The 17,427-nt window shown below is 53.5% G+C and overlaps 1 protein-coding gene across 1 annotated transcript in view; it reads right to left on the bottom strand.

Annotated features, from left to right (window-relative positions):
• Positions 1–1,380: 1,380 nt before the first annotated feature.
• LOC309547341 (ribosomal RNA processing protein 1 homolog A-like) overlaps positions 1,381–17,427 on the bottom strand; it is a 36,615-nt gene continuing 20,568 nt past the window's right edge. Inside the window, exons 8-16 of the mRNA XM_082247178.1 lie at positions 16,746–16,867; positions 16,350–16,414; positions 15,839–15,936; positions 15,737–15,756; positions 15,246–15,362; positions 9,524–9,940; positions 3,397–3,557; positions 3,181–3,247; positions 1,381–1,674 (exon numbers count right to left, since the gene is read on the bottom strand). Of these exons, the coding sequence (XP_082103304.1) occupies positions 1,529–1,674; positions 3,181–3,247; positions 3,397–3,557; positions 9,524–9,940; positions 15,246–15,362; positions 15,737–15,756; positions 15,839–15,936; positions 16,350–16,414; positions 16,746–16,867 (1,213 nt within the window). The 3' untranslated portion in view covers positions 1,381–1,528. The remainder of the gene's footprint in view (positions 1,675–3,180; positions 3,248–3,396; positions 3,558–9,523; positions 9,941–15,245; positions 15,363–15,736; positions 15,757–15,838; positions 15,937–16,349; positions 16,415–16,745; positions 16,868–17,427) is intronic.

The raw sequence follows: 17,427 nt of genomic DNA, 5'->3' as shown, positions 1-17,427 counted from the left end.
GAGGAGGAGCTCCAAGATCTCCAACCTCTTCTGGTGACCAGTGAGGAGGAGCTCCAAGATGTCCAACCTCTTCTGGTGACCAGTGAGGAGGAGCTCCAAGATCTCCAACCTCTTCTGGTGACCAGTGAGGAGGAGCTCCAAGATCTCCAACCTCTTCTGGTGACCAGTGAGGAGGAGCTCCAAGATCTCCAACCTCTTCTGGTGACCAGTGAGGAGGAGCTCCAAGATCTCCAACCTCTTCAGGTGACCAGTGAGGAGGAGCTCCAAGATCTCCAACCTCTTCAGGTGACCAGTGAGGAGGAGCTCCAAGATCTCCAATCTCTTCAGGTGACCAGTGAGGAGGAGCTCGAAGATATCCAACCTCTTTAGTTCACCAATGAGGAAAAAACTCCCAAATCTACGAGCTCGCCAGCCAATCAGCAGGATCCCACTTTAGCTTTGACTGTTCCAGCTTCAAGGCAGCAAAGAAGGGGGACAGGACACCTTGCCCAGAATAAACCATCTCCCTTGCTACCTGCTAGTGCTCATCCTCCTAGTAAGACACACTTACTGGTTTTCAGATTAGCTCTAGTCAGCTATGATAGAGCAGGACTCAGTAAATCAAAGGGAACCTATCAGAATTATGAATCAGCAGCTTTTTCCTAGCCGAGTACAGAGCACTTCGCACACTTACAGCTTTTCTCCGTTTGCGGTCACAGAACTAAAGAGCTGCACCTACCTGACTTACAAGTCGATTACTAGTGCCAAAGCAATCGGCAATGCTGAGCAGGAACTTCACTGTCCTGGAACTATTCAAGGGCAGTGGCAGCCTCCATCAGAATGGCAAGTTTGCCTGATAACAGGTTCCCTTTAATGTGATACAATGAACAAGAGGCAGAATGAAGTCTGGCTGCGATTCTCAGCTCCTCCTCAAGGCTCATTGTGTGGGATAATCTTCACTTTTTAAAAGGCCAAGAAAAAAAAAAAAAAACAGCCGAGACACAGGAAGGCAATGGAGAAGTAAGGAGTGGGGTTGTCCTTTATGTTTACACACAACATATACAGAAACCAACTCCCCCCCCCCCTCCATCACAGACAGCATCAGCACATATGCATTTTCTTTCAGCCTGATTTATATACAAGTGTCACTTGTCTGGGGCAGCTCTTCTCTGCTTCTCCACCTCACAGACGATGTACTCGCTGTATAGATGGGGGTAGTAGAAGAGGCGGATGTACCACAAACATGGAGACAAGACATCTATCCTGAGAAGAGGGGAAAAGGTCTGTGTTCCCCATCGCAAACACATTCTGGATCTCATTTTCACTCATTCTTCATGGTGTAGGACAGGTTCTGGCATTGTCACCACGGTGGAGGCCTGAACAATGACAGTCACTGAGCTCTGAGGACGGCCTCCGTACCAATGGAGAATTTCTTGCCCGCTTTCACGTCAGTCGTAGGAACAGTTTAGTAAGGTGGATACAGAGAGCGCAGAAATCATTGGGCAAATCCGTTCCTCCACATAGTGTCCATGAAGATTCCCAGCAGCTTCTAGAAGAAATCTGAGGCCCGCGCTCTGGGGGTCACCGGACTCGGTGTTTTCAGGACGCCATGCTGCGGTCGCTGGTCGGGATTGAAGGCAACTCGGGATGAACCAGTTGGACTGACCAGAAGACTGCGATCCGTCCGCTTAAACTCTGAAAAAGAAAAAACAAAGAAGAATTAGTGACAAGACCCCATTTCAAACAACAGGTCACCTGACCAAACATGGTGAAGAGACCTCAACTCCTACAGGTCACCTGACCAAACATGGTGAAGAGACCTCAACTCCTACAGGTCATCTGACCAAACATGGTGAAGAGACCTCACCTGACCAAACATGGTGAAGAGACCTCACCTGACCAAACATGGTGAAGAGACCTCACCTGACCAAACATGGTGAAGAGACCTCACCTCCTACAGGTCACCTGACCAAACATGGTGAAGAGACCTCACCTCCTACAGGTCACCTGACCAAAACATGGTGACGAGACCTCACCTCCTACAGGACACCTGACCAAACATGGTGACGAGACCCCACCTTCTACAGGTCACCTGACCAAACATGGTGAAGAGACCTCACCTCCTACAGGTCACCTGACCAAACATGGTGACGAGACCCCACCTCCTACAGGTCACCTGACCAAACATGGTGACGAGACCCCACCTCCTACAGGTCACCTGACCAAACATGGTGAAGAGACCTCACCTCCTACAGGTCACCTGACCAAACATGGTGAAGAGACCTCACCTCCTACAGGTCACCTGACCAAACATGGTGAAGAGACCTCACCTCCTACAGGTCACCAGACCAAACATGGCAACATCATTTCATACAGGGCAGCAAACCAAAAGATGGCGGTGGGACCTTAAATCCGCTTAAACCAAACATGATAAAAGGATCCCATTTCAAACTGGTCATAGGACTAATCATCAAGCACCAATGTCGCCATACAGCCACAAAGTGTTAACTTTACCTCTGCAAGGTCCAGACCAGCGTGGGATGGAGGAACCCCCAATTCTTTCTCCAAGTGACCTAATTTTTGTTTTCTGTGCTACCCGTCTCTAGTCTCCACCCACCAGTCATACAGTTGGGCAAAAAAGTATTTAGTCAGCCACCAATTGTGGAAGTTCTCCTAAAGAAGAAGTTCAGGTCTGTGAGAGCCAGAAATCCTGATTGTTTGTAGGGGATTTGTATTTTACCGAGGAATTTACCAATTCATTCATTAGAAATCCTTCATGTGATTTCCTGGATTCCCCCCCCCCCCCATTACGTCTCTCATAGTTGAAGTGTTCCTATGATGAAAATTCCAGGCCTCTTACTTTGTAAGTGGGAGAACTTCCACAATTGGTTGCTGACTAAATACTTTTTTGCCCAACTGTATCTTCCACCTGTGTCTTGATAGGCTCCACCCACCACAGTCATACCCCTCCCACCTGATCATGCCCAGCCTTCCCAAATGTCAGCAGTGGGGCAATCTATAACTGCTGCAAGAAAGTACCACCAATACCAACCAATCAAATTCTCTCTAATCTAGTCTGCACTAGAAAGTGATAGTTGTATTCCTATTGGCTAAAACCAACATGTGACAACTGAATTAGTATCTGCTAATCATTGTAGTGACCTCCAACACCGACTGAGTTCCGGATTCTGCCTCACTTACCTGCTGTCATGTTCTTGTTCAGGCTAAAGGTGACTTTCTTCGAGTTGCAGTTTTGGCCTTTGCGGATCTGTGAAGGGAGAGAAGACGAGAGGTCACTCTTCTGGACTCAGATCATCCCTGAACGTAGATTTACTCCTCCTCACGGCGGACCCTGCCCAACCCCCCCCCCCCAAACAAATCTCACCGGCCTGGAGAACCTCCCCCTCCGCGTTTTACCTGCCTTCCTCCAGTTTTTGAGTTTTTCACATATAGAGGTTTTGGGGCCTCCGACTTGCGGAAAGCAACAAAGTCCGGGGCCGTGGAGGCGACTTTCGCTGGTGGGGTTACTGGTGGAGATACCGGAGGAGTAACTGAAGACGTCTCTGGTTTATTATTGACTATCTGCTGGAAGAAGGAAAAGTAAAGACTGTCAGAGGTTTTTCTCCTGGATCTGAAGAGATATTGTCAACCTGACCAGCAGCTTCCAGTAGAAGATGCGAGCCTCAGCCCTGACCAGCCCCTCCCAGTAGAAGATGCGAGCCTCAACCCTGATCAGCAGCTTCCAGTAGAACATGAGAGCCTCAGCCCTGACCAGCCCCTCCCAGTAGAAGATGCGAGCCTCAACCCTGACCAGCCCCTCCCAGTAGAAGATGCGAGCCTCAACCCTGACCAGCCCCTCCCAGTAGAAGATGCGAGCCTCAGCCCTGACCAGCCCCTCCTAGTAGAAGATGCGAGCCTCAACCCTGACCAGTCACTCCCAGTAGAAGATGCGAGCCTCAGCCCTGACCAGCCCCTCCCAGTAGAAGATGCGAGCCTCAGCCTTGACCAGCAGCTTCCAGTAGAAGATGCGAGCCTCAGCCCTGACCAGCCCCTCCCAGTAGAAGATGCGAGCCTCAGCCCTGACCAGCCCCTCCCAGTAGAAGATGCGAGCCTCAGCCCTGACCAGCCCCTCCCAGTAGAAGATGCGAGCCTCAGCCTTGACCAGCAGCTTCCAGTAGAAGATGCGAGCCTCAGCCTTGACCAGCAGCTTCCAGTAGAAGATGCGAGCCTCAGCCTTGACCAGCAGCTTCCAGTAGAAGATGCGAGCCTCAGCCCTGACCAGCCACTCCCAGTAGAAGATGCGAGCCTCAGCCCTGACCAGCCCCTCCCAGTAGAAGATGAGAGCCTCAGCCCTGACCAGCCCCTCCCAGTAGAAGATGCAAGCCTCAACCCTGACCAGCAGCTTCCAGTAGAACATGAGAGCCTCAGCCCTGACCAGCCCCTCCCAGTAGAAGATGCGAGCCTCAACCCTGACCAGCAGCTTCCAGTAGAAGATGCAAGCCTCAGCCCTGACCAGTCACTCCCAGTAGAAGATGCGAGCCTCAACCCTGACCAGCCCCTCCCAGTAGAAGATGCGAGCCTCAGCCTTGACCAGCAGCTTCCAGTAGAAGATGCAAGCCTCAGCCCTGACCAGTCACTCCCAGTAGAAGATGCGAGCCTCAACCCTGACCAGCCCCTCCCAGTAGAAGATGCGAGCCTCAGCCCTGACCAGCCCCTCCCAGTAGAAGATGCGAGCCTCAGCCCTGACCAGCCCCTCCCAGTAGAAGATGCGAGCCTCAGCCTTGACCAGCAGCTTCCAGTAGAAGATGCGAGCCTCAGCCCTGACCAGCCACTCCCAGTAGAAGATGCGAGCCTCAGCCCTGACCAGCCCCTCCCAGTAGAAGATGAGAGCCTCAGCCCTGACCAGCCCCTCCCAGTAGAAGATGCAAGCCTCAACCCTGACCAGCAGCTTCCAGTAGAACATGAGAGCCTCAGCCCTGACCAGCCCCTCCCAGTAGAAGATGCGAGCCTCAACCCTGACCAGCAGCTTCCAGTAGAAGATGCAAGCCTCAGCCCTGACCAGTCACTCCCAGTAGAAGATGCGAGCCTCAACCCTGACCAGCCCCTCCCAGTAGAAGATGCGAGCCTCAGCCCTGACCAGCCCCTCCCAGTAGAAGATGCGAGCCTCAGCCCTGACCAGCCCCTCCCAGTAGAAGATGCGAGCCTCAGCCTTGACCAGCAGCTTCCAGTAGAAGATAAGAGCCTCAGCCCTGACCAGCCCCTCCCAGTAGAAGATGCGAGCCTCAACCCTGACCAGCAGCTTCCAGCAGAAGATGCAAGCCTCAGCCCTGACCAGTCACTCCCAGTAGAAGATGCGAGCCTCAACCCTGACCAGCCCCTCCCAGTAGAAGATGCGAGCCTCAGCCCTGACCAGCCCCTCCCAGTAGAAGATGCGAGCCTCAGCCCTGACCAGCCCCTCCCAGTAGAAGATGCGAGCCTCAGCCTTGACCAGCAGCTTCCAGTAGAAGATGCGAGCCTCAGCCCTGACCAGCCACTCCCAGTAGAAGATGCGAGCCTCAGCCCTGACCAGCCCCTCCCAGTAGAAGATGAGAGCCTCAGCCCTGACCAGCCCCTCCCAGTAGAAGATGAGAGCCTCAGCCCTGACCAGCCACACCGAGTAGAAGATACGAGCCTCGGCCCTGACCAGCCACTCCCAGTAGAAGATGCGAGCCTCGGCCCTGACCAGTCACTCCCAGTAGAAAATGCGAGCCTCAGCCCTGACCAGTCACTCCCAGTAGAAAATGCGAGCCTCAGCCCTGACCAGTCACTCCCAGTAGAAAATGCGAGCCTCAGCCCTGACCAGTCACTCCCAGTAGAAGATGAGAGCCTCAGCCCTGACCAGCCCCTCCCAGTAGAAGAGGAGAGCCTCAGCCCTGACCAGCCCCTCCCAGTAGAAGATGAGAGCCTCAGCCCTGACCAGCCCCTCCCAGTAGAAGATGAGAGCCTCAGCCCTGACCAGCCCCTCCCAGTAGAAGATGAGAGCCTCAGCCCTGACCAGTCACTCCCAGTAGAAGATGCAAGCCTCAGCCCTGACCAGCCACTCCCAGTAGAAGATGCAAACCTCAGCCTTGACCAGCCCCTCCCAGTAGAAGATGCAAGCCTCAGCCTTGACCAGCCCCTCCCAGTAGAAGATGCAAGCCTCAGCCTTGACCAGCCCCTCCCAGTAGAAGATGCAAGCCTCAGCCCTGACCAGTCACTACCAGTAGAAGATGGAAGCCTCAGCCCTGACCAGTCACTACCAGTAGAAGATGCAAGCCTCAGCCTTGACCAGCCACTCCCAGTAGAAGATGCGAGCCTCAGCCTTGACAAGCCACTCCCAGTAGAAGATGCGAGCCTCAGCCCTGACCAGTCACTCCCAGTAGAAGATGCGAGCCTCAGCCCTGACCCAGCCACTCCCAGTAGAAGATGCGAGCCTCAGCCTTGACCAGTCACTCCCAGTAGAAGATGCGAGCCTCAGCCTTGACCAGCCACTCCCAGTAGAAGATGCAAACCTCAGCCCTGACCCAGCCACTCCCAGTAGAAGATGCCAGCCTCAGCCCTGACCAGCCACTCCCAGTAGAAGATGCAAACCCAGCCCTGATCCAGCCACTCCCAGTAGAAGATGCCAGCCTCAGCCCTGACCAGCCACTCCCAGTAGAAGATGCAAACCTTAGCCCTGACCGAGCCACTCCCAGTAGAAGATGTGAGCCTCAGCCTTGACCAGCCACTCCCAGTAGAAGATGCGAGCCTCAGCCCTGACCAGTCACTCCCAGTAGAAGATGAGAGCCTCAGCCCTGACCAGTCACTCCCAGTAGAAGATGAGAGCCTCAGCCCTGACCAGTCACTCCCAGTAGAAGATGCGAGCCTCAGCCCTGACCAGTCACTCCCAGTAGAAAATGCGAGCCTCAGCCCTGACCAGTCACTCCCAGTAGAAGATGCAAGCCTCAGCCCTGACCAGCCACTCCCAGTAGAAGATGAGAGCCTCAGCCCTGACCAGCCACTCCCAGTAGAAGATGCGAGCCTCAGCCGTGACCAGCCACTCTCAGTAGAAGATGCGAGCCTCAGCCGTGACCAGCCACTCCCAGTAGAAGATGCGAGCCTCAGCCGTGACCAGCCACTCTCAGTAGAAGATGCGAGCCTCAGCCATGACCAGCCACTCCCAGTAGAAGATGAGAGCCTCAGCCGTGACCAGCCACTCTCAGTAGAAGATGCGAGCCTCAGCCGTGACCAGCCACTCCTAGTAGAAGATGCGAGCCTCAGCCTCCACCAGCAACCGCAGGCCTCAGCCCCGACCAGCCGCTCCTAGTAGAAGATCCGAGCCTCAGTCACAACCAGCCCCTTCCAGTAGAAGATTCAAGCCTTAGCCCTGACCAGTCATTTACAGCAGCAACTGCAGGCCAGAGCCTCGACCCTCTGCCCTGAGCAGCCGCTTGCAGCAGTCACAGGCCTCAGCCCCGACCAGCTGCTTCCAGTAGAAGACGCAAGCCTCAGCCCCAATCAGCCATTTGCAGCAGCAGTCGCAGGCCTCAGCCTTGACAGCCGCTCCCAGAAGACGACCCGAGCCTCAGCCCCTCCAAATAGAAGACGCAAGCTTTAGCCCCAACCAGCCCCTCATAGTAGCAGACTGCAGCCCCGACCAGCCCCTCCTAGTAGAAGACCCGACCAGCAGTTTGCAGCAGCAACTGTAAGCCTCAGCCCTGACCAGCCGCTCCCATTAGAAGATGCAAGCCTCAGCCCCTCCAAGTAGAAGACACAAGCTTTAGCCCCAACCAGCCGCACACAGCAGCAGGCTGCAGCCTCCTCCTAGTAGAAGACCCAACCAGCAGTTTGCAGTAGCAACTGTAGGCCTCAGCCCTGACCAGCCCCTCCTAGAAGACCAGAGCTTCAGCTCGACTGGTCGCTTGCAGCAACCACAGGCCTCAGTCTAGACCAGCCGCTCCCAGTAGCAGATGCAGTCCTCCTCCCCCGTTCTCATTAGATGGGAATCTCAGCCCTAGCCAGTGGCTTTAAGCAGATCCAAATCTCAGTCCAGATAAGTTGTTCTAAGTAGATGCGAGCCTCAGCCTATGGAAGTCTCAGCCCAGATCAGCTGCCCTCAAACAATGCAAGTCTCCCTACTGACCCCAAAACACAGCGTGGAAGCCACCAGGACTGAATGCAACAAATACATACATTATATATATATATATATATATATATATATATATATATATATATATATATATACATATATATACATACACACACCTTCTGAGAGATTCCACATTCTCAGAGTTCTATACTACAGCCTGACCGGTCCCTAATACACACCTTACACATATTCCAGGGGCTTCAGGAGCACCTCCCCCTCTACTTTGATCAGCTGCTGATCTGTCCCCATACCTTTACTCCTATCACCATCTGCCCCTCTCCCCCAGGGTCCTGCTCTGCCCTCATATCCTTCTACCCAATCATCTCCTGCCCTGCCACCATGACCTTTACTTCTATCACCATCTGCCCCTCTCCCCCAGGGTCCTGCTCCGCCCCCATATCCTTCTACCCAATCATCTCCTGCCATGCCACAATACCCTTTACTCCTATCACCATCTGCCCCTCTCCCCCAGGGTCCTGCTCCACCCCCATATCCTTCTACTCAATCATCTCCTGCTCTGCCCATATACCCTTCACACCAATCACCATCTGCCCCTCTCTCCCAGGGTCCTGCTCCACCCCCATATCCTTCTACCCAATCATCTCCTGCCCTGCCCACATACCCTTTACTCCTATCACCATCTGCCCCTCTCCCCCAGGATCCTTGCTCCGCCCCACATCCTTCTACCCAATCAGCTTCTGCTCTTCCCCATTACCCTTGCCCCCTCATGTGTCCAGCTAGAACACTCATTGGTCAGTAAGAAGTCTTCTAAAAGCCCATTTAGCCCAAAGAGTGGCACATTTTTACTATTCTGGTTGGGTGGAGGTGGGGGTGGGTGGTGGTGGGGGGGTTGGTTGGTGGTGGAAGGGGTGGATTGGTTGGTGGTGGGGGTGGGTGGTTGGTTGGTTGGTGGTGGAAGGGGTGGATTGGTTGGTGGTGGAAGGGGTGGATTGGTTGGTGGTGGGGATGGGTGGTTGGTGGTGGGGTTTGCAGACACTTTTTGACTGTAAAGAACTACAAGGGGTGGTACTGTGGACCTGTTGGAGGTCACCATGGTGAGCCATGGCTTCAATGAATCGAGGACCTGACCTACAAGAATGCAGTTTGAAAGTTCTGATTTCACTTGCTGCATGCTTGACCCAGGAGAGTACTGGAGGCAGTCAGTCACTGCCAGCCTCTGCACTGGGTGTCCACTAAACCGATCAGGGTGGTACACCCCTAATCTCAGAATTGGGGTGACGCAGCATTGGGGCCCCTGCAGACATCGCCAATGATAAACATTGGAGCTCTTCCGAATATACGACCTTTATAAGCCCCCAACTGTACCAATATTTTCATTTTAGAGCTGACTCCCCATGGGGTGTCCCCTAACCCCTCCCCCCAAGGTGTGGACACTCACCCGACTCCTCCCGAGAGCCCGCCTCCGCCTCATCAGCGACACCCCTCGAAGAGGCAGAACACTAAGGCTGAGCCGCAGCAGCCGGCTTCTCCTCTTCTTCACACGGGCCTTAGCAGTTGGCGTGTCAGCGGTGTGGGCGGGGTCATCACATAGGGACCGAGCTGCCTTGGCGGGGCGCTCTTTGCTCTTGGTGTCCTCAGTTTTCTCAGTAGGGGGCGACTCTGCCCTCCCATTGAGCTGCGAGTGGTCCGTCTCCTTGGGGTGGGAAGCTTTCCTCTTCTTCTTCTTACATTTCTTCTTAGCTGGCGGTCCGTCTGCCTTTCCCGGCTCCTCCGAAGGATCTCCAGGTGCTGAACCCACCTGACGACGTTTCCTCTTCTTCTTCTCCGGCTCAGGAATGAAGCCGTGCTTCTCTGAAGAGAGATGGAGTGACCATTAATCGGGATCCGCCCATAGGGACCACCGGACAGTGAAAAGATGGCATGATCTCCTCCCCCCCAAGTCCCCTCTCCCTTTAAAATAGATTACTCCCAATTACCTGCAGACTTCCATCTCCACAAGATGCACTTACATCTCATTGCATCTCCCACCAGCATCCCCCCCACCACCACAACCATCTCCTCCCCACCACCACCATCCCCATCTCCTCCCCACCACCACCATCCCCATCTCCCACCACCACCACCACCCCCTCCCACCAACAGCATCCCCATCTCCTACCACCACAACCTCCCACCACCATCTCCCCCACCAACATATCCTCCCCACCATCTCCCACCCTATCCCCATCACCCCCTCCTATCTCCACCACCATCTCCCCCACAACCATCTACCCCACCACCATCATCATCCCCCTCTTCACCAACCATCTCCCACCACCAGCATCTCAACAATGGAAGGTATTTCATGTGTACACAATACTTGAACACTCCTGAAGAAGACTTAAAAAAAAAAAAAAAAAAAAAGGATTTGTAAAGGCAGAAGGTGCATTCTATGCATGAAGATAAATAGCCTTCTGTGTGCCCCTCCGCCCCAATACTTATCTGAGCCCCATCTTCATCCAGCGATGTCCATGAATGCCTCGGCTGTTCAGGATGCCTCTCCTTCCTGATTGGCTGAGACAGCAGCGGCACCATTGGTTCCCACTGCTGTCAAACTCAGTTAGCCAATGAGGAGGGGGGGGTGGGAAGGGCCGAACCACAGCTCCTGATCTTAACCATTGGGTTATACTTCCCTCTACAGGAGTAGGACACTAGGCAGGAAAAAGTCAGGCTACGCCTATGGGCGGTCCCAGGAGGTATACTCCCTCCCCCTGCTATAGGCACTCAGATTTGATACAAGCAGTGTCAGAATTATAACTCCACAGAGGGGCGGAGCTGTGTCCATCAATGGACATCAGAGAAATGGATTTTACGGGAAGTCAGAAATCCCATTTTCTCTTTCGTTCATTGATGGACACAGCTCCTGATCTTCATAGCCATCGGGACGTCCCAAAGCAGTGTTAAACATGAGGGGAGGGAACAGCAAAAAAATTCCCAAGGCTACACAGCAGCCAACCAGGCAACAGGAGCTCAACCAATACAAATGGAGTTCACCTGAAAAACAATACACCCTCAAAGAGGATCAGGCCCTTTCAACAGCAGCCTGCAAAACCTTGGGGGCAAAAGAAGGATCCTCAGATGCCAACACATCCACTTCATAGAACTTTGCGACAGTGTTCACCGACGACCAACCTGCGTCACTGACCCCTGATGGAAGGCCCGGGAGGCACTGAGTGCCAGGGTAGAGTGCACCTTGACAGGGGAAGGAGGAACCTGACCCTTGATGGAATTGGCCTGAATCACCGGCTGTCTGATCCATCTGGAAATGGTGGCAGAGGAAGCGGACAACCCTTTCTGAAGCCCATCCATGAGCACAAATAGGGAGTCTGATTTCCTGAAAGACTCCATAGCTGCCAGGTTCACCCTGATCACATCCAAGACAATTCCTTCAGATGTTTAGGCCTGGGGCACAGAGAAGGCAACACAAGGTCTTCATTCAAATGAAAATCAGAGACAACCTTTGGAAGTAACAACGGACAGGGACAAAGAACCACCAAGTAAGGTGAACGACAGGATAACACCGCCAATTCAGACACCCTGCGCACAGAGGCGATAGCCACCAAAAAGGCCACCTTCTGGGACAGCTTAAAGCGGAGTTCCACCCTGGGACAGTCAGGGCTAGTGCACAATGGATAGCCTCTGAACTGTCCCGGGTTGCACTTACCTTTTAGAAGAAATACTTACCTTGAAAATGTATTGTCCAGCGCTGCCATCCCAGGTGTGGGCAGCTTGAAGCCAGCGCGATCCTCTCTTCTTCGGTCCCACGATGCACTGCACCGGCCCCGTCACTTCCGGTGCCGCAGCGTCATCCCTGCACAGCTTCTGGGCATTCACAGAAGCTGTTTAAGCAAGGTATGATGGCGCCTGCACCGGTACTGACGTCGGGGCCGGTGCAGGCGCATTGATTCCTGGGAGCGATGACATTCAGCTCCCAGGAATCATTGCAAGTCAGAAAGTGACGAATCACCGTGGCCGCCGAGGGGAGGAAGAGGAAGTAAGGCAAGTATATTATCTTCTAAACCAGGTAAGTAAAAAAAAAAAAAATTGCGATTATCCATTTGTTTTTCTGGTGACCCGGAGCAAGAAGATGGAGGCAAGTATCATTTTAGGGTGGAACTCCGCTTTAAAGCAGGGGAATCTCCCGAAGATTCCCAAAAAGGAGACTTCTGGAGGACAGAGCATCAAACTGAAGCCCCAAGGCGGCAACAGAGATCACACTGGAGGGACCAAGTGCCTAACTCCCTAAAGAAATGTACGCACCAAGGAGTGGCCAAGGGCCGTTGAAATAAGACCACAAAATGCCGACACCGGACCCTTGATAGTACTTAAGGCCAGTTTCTGCTCAACCCACCGAGAAAGAGCAAGGATGAACCTCAAGAGACTCGCACCAGCAATGTACGACTTCCAAGTATGATGGTAGATCTTCCTAGAAGTAGATTTTTTTAGCTTTTATTAGTGTTGGAATCACCGACTCCGACAAACCTCTATCCATCAGCACCTGGCATTCAACAGCCATGCCATCAAAGCCAGCGACTGTAAAGCAGTGGGATCGGTCCTTAGGACAGCAGATCCTCCGAGAGGAAGCTTCCAAGGAACGTCGGTGACCAGCCGCACCAGATCAGCGTACCAAGCCCGGCCAGGCCAGTCCAGGGCCACTAAATGACCCGAATCCCTTCTGCCTCAATCCTACGTAGAAGTCTTGGCAGAAGCTTGAGAGGAGGGAAGGCATAAATCATACGATACTGACCCCATGGGGCCACTGATGAAACCCCTCCAGATGAAGGGACCACTCCCCTTGGTCCAACGCCTACCAACTAGGGTAATTCGCCAGCCAGTTTTCCACCCGGGGAATGTGTACGGCGGGGACGGCTGAAAGGAACCGTTCTGTCCACCTTAGAATACCGGCTACCTCCAGAGCCCCCAGGACACTTGTGCCCCCCGGTGACTAATATAAGCCACAGCTGTGGCATTGTCGGATTGAATGCGCACTGGAAATCCCTGAAGACAATCCGTCCAATGGTCCAGGCACAGTCTGATCACTCGGATTTCGAAGACATCGATCGGTAGTCTGGAGTCTTCCAGTGTCCAGAGCCCCTGAGCAGAATGTTTACTGAGGACGCCTCCCCAGCCGGACAGGCTGGCATCTGTGATGATCACTGTCCAATACGGGGGGGTAGATTTGCCCAGCAGAAGCTCCAGAGAACGAAGCCACCATATCAGGGACACCTTCGTTCCCCGACTAAGCCGGATCTGATGATTGTCCAGAGACTTGTCCCATTTGGCCAGAATCTCCCTTCGCAGTGACCTCGTATGGAACTGTGCAAACAGAACCACCGCCTCAAAAAAGGTAGACACCATCAGGCCCAGCACCTGCATGCAAGTCCGGAGGGATGACCATCTGCTGGACAGCAGGAGACAAACTGCAGCCTGCAATTTCTGGAGTTTGTCCAGAGGAAGGAGCACTCTGGCAAAGGCCGAATTGAGAGTCAGGCCCAGATAGTCCAGCTTTGTGGACGGAACCAGAGTAGACTTCTGAAAATTCAGAATCCAGCCAACACCTGCAGAGTTTGTATGGCGATTTCCAGGTTTTCCACAGAGCAGGAGACTCTGCTCACACAAGGAGATAATCCAAGAAGCCCAGTACCGCGATCCCCTGTTGGCGTTACAAAGCTAGCATCGGGGGCCAAAACTTCTGTGAAGATCCGAGGAGCAGAAGCGAGCCCAAAGGGTAATGCCACGAATTTCTTCGCTCCAAAGACTCCATGAGTCACCAGGGGGGACCCAACAAAAAGTGAAAAACACTGTAAAAAAAAAAAAGGGAAAACCCCCACCGGCGCTGGCAGCACCACCTGGTTGCCAGGCACAAAGCACCAAGCGATCCTTAGCAGAGGAGGGAGAGAACTCCACCAGACTCCCCACCCGCAGAAACCAGGCACTGCAACCACCAGGATAATCTACACTCCACGTGCGGCGGTCAGAAAGTGAAAGGATCCAGGAGTCAGCACCAGGGGCTCCCACCACTGAAATCACCGTCCACAGGGCTCCACTATCATGGCCACCGCTATTTTTAATGCGAAACTACACAAACATGGCCGCCGTGCATAGAGCACCACGAGGTTCCCATGGACCCAGGAGGGATCCAAAGGCCTCAAGGACAGGCCCAGGAGGTAGACCAGACCACCCACACAGCCAGAGCATAAATAGAGGGGGGGAGTAGGATGGGACAGAGGAAATGCCTGACGGGAAGGAGGGGAACCCGGTGGGTCCAACCATCCGGAGGGGGAAGGGGGCCAGCTACTCACCCTACCAGTAACCTGGCGGGCACCGCTCCAGAGAGAACCTTTTTACCATCGAAATGGGGGGCTGTCGACCAGGAGGAACGCTGCAAAACGTTTAACTCGCAGGCCAGCCCCCGTCCGGTGTCGCTATGTTGTGGCTGTGGTGCGGAGAGGAGGTCTGCATGTGTGCTCACTGGCCAGACTGGGGTGACCCCCGAATCTAGATCATCCAGCCCGTCCCCCAGTCCGGCAGGTGATTGGAGATCTCACAGGAAGAAACCAGGAGAAAAAAAGTTTGATCTAAAAAGAAAAAAAATTGCCAGGACCAGAGATCCCAGCAAGGAACAAGGGCCTTACTCCTGACTAGACAGGGGAGGGGGGGGGGGTGGAGTATACCACCTGGGACCGCCCATAGGCGTAGCCAGATACCTTTTCTGCCTGGTGTCCTACTCCTGTAAGGGGCAGTATAACCCAAAGGTTATGGAGATCAGAAGCTGTGTCCGTCAATGAACGAAAGAGAAAATGGCCTGGTCTTTAAAGGGGGGGGGGGGGGGGGGAATCTTCCAGGGCTAAAATGGTTAATAGGAGAAAAAAAAAAAAAAAAAAAAAAAAAAAAAAAAAAAAAAAGAAGAAGAAGAACTTTACAATCACTTCACTTTTCCCATTTTATCCACATTTTGGATATAAAGCATCACAAGAATATGTCCTACCCGGATTAATGTCCCTGAACCCACCAACCCATGTGGGATAAAACTGTCTGCATTCCGGCAGTGGTGATCACCAGAACAGGTTACAGTCAGCGGGGCGCCCCCTGCTGGTAGGGGAAGGTCACTACTTACCCATCATCAACCTCTCTTCAAACTTTTTCTGCCTTTTGCGGAATCTCCAACTACTGAACTCATCATCATCTTCATCCGTGGAGACCTCCTCCGGGAAGTCATCATGTGGGAATACACCTGGAGGGAGCCAGAGAACAAAATTAGCAAATATGAGGGTTGGTCCAGAGGAGGAGAAGAGGACTTGTACAAGGATTGGGGGGGGGGGGGTGGGGGAGGACATACACAAATGCAGACACTAGGGGAGCCGGAATGGGGAAGGTGATAGAGAAGGGGACAGATACCGGGGGGCGCGGCAGGGAAGGGGAACAGGCAAGGGGGGGGGGGGGGGGGTGTAAAAAGTTACACAAGTAAAAGACTGGGAGGCAGCTCTTACTGCAGATAATCCTGACGGGGGGGGGGGGGGGGGGGGGGGGGTGTGGCCAGGGTAATGGGACTGGCCATGGTTGGATTGAGGGGGGGGGGGGGGGGGGTGGAACAGAGCGCTCACTTACCTTCTGCAAGATCTTTAAACCTGGAAAATGACATAAAAAATATGATTAGGTCCTCCTGTGTAGGGAAATATCCCACAATCCCCCAGCACAGGCCACACCCACCTTTTCACCAGCCGGTAGAGACACTTGCGGTTGCGGGAAGGGATGTTTTGCCGACTTGCGAGGCCGAAGAGTCGATCCGAAACGGCTTGATAGTCAAACTGAGAGAAAAAACGGGCAATCTTATCACTGCCTGAAATAAGAACTGTCTGAGGTGCTGCAGAACTGACATTTACTCTCATGTTTAAACTGGAAACAAATGACACGAGGACCGGAGGCCTGAGATTGGCTCCTAAGGAGCAATACAGACAGTGCAGTGTTCAGGCAGAAATACACAGAGCAATGGGGGGAGGGGGTCACTGTGCTCCTCTCTGATATTGGGGACAATCTCTGTCCTCCATGTGAGCCGCCTCCAGCATATTGCATACATTGTGTGATCCTCACCCCCCCCCCCCCCCCCATACACAGGACCTCTCATCTGCACCAGAAACCCGTCAGAAGTAATGCGATTGGTTGTGTAAGAAGGCCCCACCTTCCCTGTATGGATATTCCTATACTGTAGGAGGGATCTCACCTGCAGGACGGGTCCAATGTCTTCCTCATCGTGAGTTGGATGTCCCACCGACCCGGAACCACCATCTGCCAGAGGAAACCCAGAGAGTGAACCAAACGGCGGTAGGCAGAGGGGGGAGGAGGGAAGAGGCAGTAGGCAGAGGGGGGAGGAGGGAAGAGGCGCCAAAGACAGACAAGGGGTTGCACAGCAGGGCCATGGAAGCCAGAGGAATAATGGCAAGATGAGGGAAGAAGAGAGCCACAGGAGTCAGAGGAAGAGGTGAACAGAGAGGGGGAGGTTGCAGGAGCCAAGGGAAAGGGGTAGAGGGGAGGGGAGAAAGGAGTAGAAGTCAGAAGAAGACAACAGAAGGGAGGAGGGGGAGGCAGTCAGAGAAGGCAATGGAGAGATACTCACCACCAGCCGTCTCCTCATTGGTCGGGTCATGTCCCAGTTCTTTCATGAGTTCCTCAATAGCAAAAGGAGCCTGATCCAGAATTATCTGAAATATCCCATTCACCACCGACTGCTGGAGGATTCCACTGCCAAACAAACAGAGTGCAAATAAGTCAGAGAACATCGAGAGAGGAGATAAGGCAAGAGGAGAGAATAGGAGATCGGCCACTGCCTCCTTGGGGTTAAAGAAGACAATGGGGGCAGGGCAGAGAGAAGGGCGCGGTGGGCAGTGGAAATAGAAGACCATCAAAAACTGTAAAAGGAGACAGACGGGACCATCTAGAGAGGAAAGAGACAGACGGGATCATCTAGAGAGGAAAGAGACAGACGGGACCATCTAGAGAGGAAAGAGACAGACGGGACCATCTAGAGAGGAAAGAGACAGACGGGACCATCTAGAGAGGAAAGAGACAGACGGGATCATCTAGAGAGGAAAGAGACAGACGGGACCATCTAGAGAGGAAAGAGACAGACGGGACCATCTAGAGAGGAAAGAGACAGACGGGACCATCTAGAGAGGAAAGAGACAGACGGGACCATCTAGAGAGGAAAGAGACAGACGGGACCATCTAGAGAGGAAAGAGACAGACGGGACCATCTAGAGAGGAAAGAGACAGACGGGACCATCTAGAGAGGAAAGAGACAG

The sequence above is a fragment of the Pelophylax lessonae genome (assembly GCF_965119305.1).
Source record: "Pelophylax lessonae genome assembly, chromosome: 2".
Taxonomy (NCBI): Eukaryota; Metazoa; Chordata; class Amphibia; order Anura; family Ranidae; genus Pelophylax; species Pelophylax lessonae.
This window is presented reverse-complemented; position numbering and strand designations above follow the sequence as displayed.